At 60.7% G+C, this 5,393-nt stretch overlaps 1 protein-coding gene across 2 annotated transcripts in view; it reads left to right on the top strand.

Annotated features, from left to right (window-relative positions):
- The first annotated feature begins 1,082 nt into the window (after window positions 1-1,082).
- ATP6V1C2 (ATPase, H+ transporting, lysosomal 42kDa, V1 subunit C2) overlaps window positions 1,083-5,393 on the top strand; it is a 33,478-nt gene continuing 29,167 nt past the window's right edge. For both annotated transcript variants that reach the window (XM_004686439.2, XM_004686438.2), the window contains exons 1-2: window positions 1,083-1,211; window positions 2,637-2,704. In XM_004686439.2, coding sequence (XP_004686496.1) covers window positions 1,083-1,211; window positions 2,637-2,704 — 197 coding nt within the window. The remainder of the gene's footprint in view (window positions 1,212-2,636; window positions 2,705-5,393) is intronic.

Raw genomic sequence — 5,393 nt, 5'->3', positions numbered from 1 at the left:
CCGCGGGGTCTCTGGCTTGCCCAGCCCCTCGGGAGGCTCCCGAGAGCTTGGGGAGGAGACGCGGGCCCAGGGAGAAGGTGTGGGTGTGTCCACGTTTAAACGAGCAGAACTAATGGACTTTAGAGGCCAAGGACACTGGACAGAAACTACCCGCCAGGTCCAGCGCGTTACCGCCTCAGCCGAGTCGACCCGGCCCTGTGGAAAACTGATGATAGTGTCCACCGCCTTTTTCTTATTTCACAACATGCAGAGCCCTGCAGAAGTCCCTCAAAGCCGGCATCCAGGTCAAGGTTGGCCCGCTGGGGTCCGCGCAGTGACCGATTGTGGCCAGGCCCGGTTGGTGGCACTTTCCTCCACCTGCCCTGGGTCCCCTAAATGCAGGGTGGAAGGAAGCAAGAGTCACCCTGCCCGAGGGCAGCGGCTGTCCCCACTTTCTGTCCAGCATGGGGTTTCTGCTGGGCGCAGAGCGGAAGGCAGCGGAAACTGTGCCTCCCCCACCCCATTTCTTAAAACTACCGGACACACCCCAGGGCTGGAACTCTTTGGGCATCTTTGTTTTTGTTTGAAAATTTAAAAAGATTCTTAGTATTTTATTTATGCACACGAGAACAGGGGTGTAGACCAGAGGTGGGGGGAGGGTGAGAGGACCCACCAGAGACAAAGTGGGGAGCAGAAGAGGCAGACTTACCGAAATCCAGGGCTGAGGGGAGCAGCGGGAGACAGGAGGGGTCTGCTGTGCCCTGAGGGTCCCTCCCTGGCCTGGTCAGGCTGCAGCTGGCCAGCCAGCGACAGCTTGAGAGCGCTGAGACTTAGCCCCTGCGCCACTGGGAGGCGTCTTTGGGTGTCTTTGCCCGAGGGCATTCTAAGTGGCCCTCCCGCAATGTGCCCCTGCAACTACAGAATCCAAACTGACAGGTCTAAGAGGCGAGTGTGGGAAATGGGACAGGCGTTATCCTGGAGAGGATTAACTCTGAGGACAGGGAGTGGTGGGACTTTGGGCTCTGACGCTGCTCTCCTCCTCTTTCTGTTTGTGTATGCTGCTGCGGTTCTGGCAGTTACTGGCTCTAAGAAAACGGGGAAACATGTCGGAGTTTTGGCTAATTTCCGCCCCTGGCGATAAGGAGAATTTACAGGCCCTGGAGAGGATGAATACCGTGACCTCCAAGTCCAACCTGTCTTACAACACCAAGTTCTCGATCCCTGACTTCAAGGTAAGATGCTTGGGAGGAGGAAGCCAGTGAGGGGTGCGCCCTGGGCTGTATCTGGGGGGCTGCGGAGAGTAACGGGCAGAGGCTGCGGCTGGGGGCCGGCAGGGGTGGTGGTCTGGGCGCGACGCTGCAGTCATCCAGCATCTAGTGTGGACAGCGGACTGAGAACTGCAGAAAAGAACAAGAGGGTGGGGAGCGGCATGGATAGCGCCCCAAAGTGTGAAGAGCATTTTGCACATCTGACTCCTTGTGAGTTTCCCCGACTCTTCTGTTTGACCTTGAGCATCTAGGAGCATTGCAGTTTAAACCTGCAGGCTCGGGCGGGGGGCTTCGACCTTGATTGGAGCCGGACCTGTCTGGTGTGAAGACGGGGAAGAAAGGGGGGTTCTGGTGACCGGGCGGGGCAGAGCGAGGTTGACCAGCACACGGCCATGCTGTTGCAGTGGAGCTCAGAGGTAAATGAAGCAAACGCCCAAGGGGGCGTGAGATGGACAGAGCTCTTTGTCCCAAAGGGGTGGACGGCTCACAGCGCTTCCTCAGATTGTGGGTTTGCAGGGGGCAGTTCGAGCCCCCACCCCCCACCCCCCGCTGGCGGCCAGGGTCTCCTCTTCCAAACTTGGTTTTTCCTGCCAGAAGAGCATGGTGATTTGCGCGTTTGCCGGTGGCGAAGGGGCAAGGTGCTGGCCCCGGCACCCTAAGCGTATCATCTGGAATGTGCTCACCTCCCACCCCCAGAATAGGACGGGCAGAGGAAAGTGGTCGATCAAACATGGGTGTCCCCGGCCCTGACCACACCTCTTGCCGGCCCAGCACAGATCCCCACGCCGGCCGCCAGCGGCTGGAAGTCAAGTTGCTTGCACGGGAAGGAGCGCAGTCACTGGCAGGCTCAGAGCCGCTCGCCACCTTCCGGTGTCCGCTGTGCTACGTCTAAGAGGACGTGGTGACCAGCGCTGCCCTCTCATCCTGTGAAGGCACCTTTAACACAGTTTTGGACCCTGTCACGAGAAACAGACCTTCAGGTGACCCGAAAAGGATTTCGTGGGCGATCAAGTGGGAGGAAGACTATCGCTAAAGCGCAGGCCGGAGAAAGGCCGGGTCACCTTGGGAAAGAGACTTCCAGAGAGGCTCTCTTCATTGCTTGCTCCGTAGTGGGCGGTGGGGTCAGCCACCGGGCCAGAGAGCCGGGCGGGGGGCCAGGCGACCGAGTCACTGGGCCCCCCGCCCCAGGCAGAAGCCCCACATCCATCCTGCGGCCCAGACGAAACCCTCCAGTCCCCCCGTTTCCCTCCGAGCTCTTCGCAGCTCCCCGTGTGGCTTCTGAGCCAGGACAACCACCTCAGGAGGCAGAACTGTCCAGAGCGCTTTGCTGCAGTGCACCTGCCCTCCTGCCGGCTAGGGCGAGCCTCTGACTTCTTTGCCACTCTCCAGGTGGGGACCTTGGATTCCCTGGTCGGCCTCTCTGACGAGCTGGGGAAACTGGACACCTTTGCTGAAAGGTAAACTGCGTCTTATTTACCCCACACAAGGGCCCGTGGGACAGTGTTTTCGAAGGACGAGGTGCTCTTGCTGCGGCTGGACCCGGACTTGACCGAGCCCGGGCCGGAGGCGGACACACGGCTGGGCGGCGTGAGCCGCCGTCAGCAGCAGCCCCGGGCCCCTGCATAGTTTTGGGGGAGGGTGCCAGGGTCTGTTTTAGGGGTTGTCTTGACCGTGAAGACAGCGCAGCACGAGGGGCTGAAGCTTCCAGAAACAGGCGTGCCGTCCCCGGGGGCTCTGTTTGGTTTTACTTTCGTCGGGACCTGTTCAGAGTCGGCGGCAGAGGCGCCGGGGAGGGCTCTCCAGGGACAGTTTCGTTCCCTCTCGCTGTCCCTCGCTTTCCTCTTCTGAGGCAATGTTACCATCTTCCCGGGCGGCCTTCGGAGCAGGCTGCGCGAGCCAGCAGACAGGAACACGTCCTGCGACGCAGCGTGCGTGCTCGCGGCCCGTGTTCTCTCGGACCAGCGCTCTCCGCGTTACCCGTCGGGCAGCTCTGGGGCGCCCCCACCGCTTGCGTCCCCGGCGCCCCGCTTCGAGTAGACAGACCTGACTCACTTGAATCTCCCTGTTGGGGGACCTATGCTGTCTAGTGTTTTCTGCCCTGTTGAGCGTCCTTTGCCCCTGTGCTCCTGGGGGGTGGGGGCGGGCCAGTAAAAGTTGGACCCTGGGGCGCAGAGGTTTGGGCCTACAGTGGGGTGGGCGCGGCCACAAAATCACCCCGCGAAACTTGCTCCCGAAGCCTCCCCTCCGCGGGACGGGGTGACGGGGCCTTCTGCGCCTCACGCAAGAAGGAAGCGGGCTCAGCTCGGGCGAAGTGTTATCAGATCCCAGCACCTGCGCCACGGGCAGTTAGCATCTGAGCAGGTGACTTTACCCTGAAGTAGCGACTCCTTTCTCAGGCTGCTCCGCCTGGGCAGGTGGGGGCAGGCTCCGACATGCCCCGGGGCGGCCCGCGGGCGCTGGGGTGACTTCTGTGTTCTGTGCAACTTGCGTCTGTGTGAGCTTCAGGTGACCCGCCCCAGGTCTGCTGCAGAATGACAGCAGCTTGCTACCTCTCTGGACCTTTCTTGGAACCCGGTGTCTGTCCTGGTCAGCGTTGTGCCGGTCCGACTCCCCAAAGCCCCCGTCTGTGACCTCTGTGGCCTGCGTTGCTCCTGCGGACTCTTCCCCAGAGGGCCCGGTGCCTTGTCCTGCGCCTCACGTGGGACGAGTCGCCTGTGACGGTGCAGCCGCAGGTGTTTGGTGGGGCATGGCAGGCCAGCAAGGTGAGCGCGGCCGCTGTGACTCAGTAGGGCCCGTTGAAGTGTACGTCTGGACCCCGAAGGGGTCAGAATGGAAATCCCTGGGCCTTGTTTTAATTTTCCTGTGGCTATTCAGCCCCAGGAGCCTCCCTGTGGGGGAGGGAGGGTGGCGTGGTCCGAGCACCCCCAAATTCTTATTGCTGGCGTTCACCTGGCCCAGGGGGTCGGGTGCCTTATCTTAGGGGTTGGTTCGCAGCGGGGCCTGGGGCACAGTAATGGGGTTATACCAGTAACACACAGAGGCTGCTTCAGTTCTTTGAAATGTCCTACCTGGTTCTTTGAAAAGTACTCAAGTGTTTTTACATAAATAAATGCGAGCTGGGTCATAACCCAGGCAGCAGCGCAAACCTGTCAGCGCTGCCTCTGGCCAGGAGAACAGAGAAAGGACACCCGTTTCAAGGTGTATTGTTTCCACATCCTTTTATTATTTATTTACTGGGGCACTGGAGTGTTTTTCCATGTAGCTGGAAGGCAGGTTCTGCTTACTGGCGTTTTCCTTTTATTTCTCATTGACTCGCTCATGCTCCTTTGTTCATTTTCACTCTGTATTTACCCTGCACATCACAACCCCTTGAAAGGCTCCCCCACCCCTAAATAAACGCCGCAAGTCCTTGAGGAGCCTGCCTGGCTAGGAGGGGCTGGCCGCAGCGCTCCCTTCCACAGAGCTTGGGCACGTGAGCACCTCTGGGGTTCCCCAGACACTCGCTCCCCAACTGTGGCTCCCCAGGTGTGCCCCCTGACGGCAGAGAGCTGGGCTCCTCCGCACAGGGACCCCAGGGGCTGAAGGAGGGGTGACCCAAGGTCCAAGCGCCCCCTGGGTGTGGATGCCGGCTCAGTGGTGCGGATCTGGGGGCCAGCCCTCGGGGGGCATTCTAAGGGGAAACAAACTGGATTTTACAGAAGGTGACCACCCCGCTCTCTTACTGCAGGAAGGTCACCTTGAGGCTTTGGGTGTGGCGTTGGGTCCCCGCATACCAGCACAGCAGCAGGATGCTCTCTGGAGGCTGAGCGCTCAGCCTGGCCTGTTGGCTGCAGGGAGTCGCTTCCCGCTGCCCTCCCCAAACACCTGCTCATCGGCCAATGCCAGCCTGGGCTCCCCACTTTCCCACGCCCCCACTTGTCTTCAGGGCTGCCGCTCTTCCCTGTGCTGCGCATCCAAGGGCTCCCCTCCTGCAGGGCCGGGCCAGGGCGCACTTGTGTAGCTCCCTGGGGGCTGTTGCTTAGCATCCGTCTCCCAGCTCGGCTGTGAGTCCACGAGGCCAGAGGCCAGGCTTGAACAGCTCGGTCCCCAGAACCCGTAACGTCTCAGGTCCTTGCTGACCAGTGAGTAGTGAGTGAAGAGTCCTGG

The sequence above is a fragment of the Condylura cristata genome, unplaced genomic scaffold (assembly GCF_000260355.1).
Source record: "Condylura cristata isolate star-nosed mole 26May11 unplaced genomic scaffold, ConCri1.0 scaffold00020, whole genome shotgun sequence".
Lineage (NCBI taxonomy): Eukaryota > Metazoa > Chordata > Mammalia > Eulipotyphla > Talpidae > Condylura > Condylura cristata.
The sequence above is the reverse complement of the archived record's forward strand: the minus strand, read 5'-3'. Positions and strand labels throughout refer to the sequence as shown.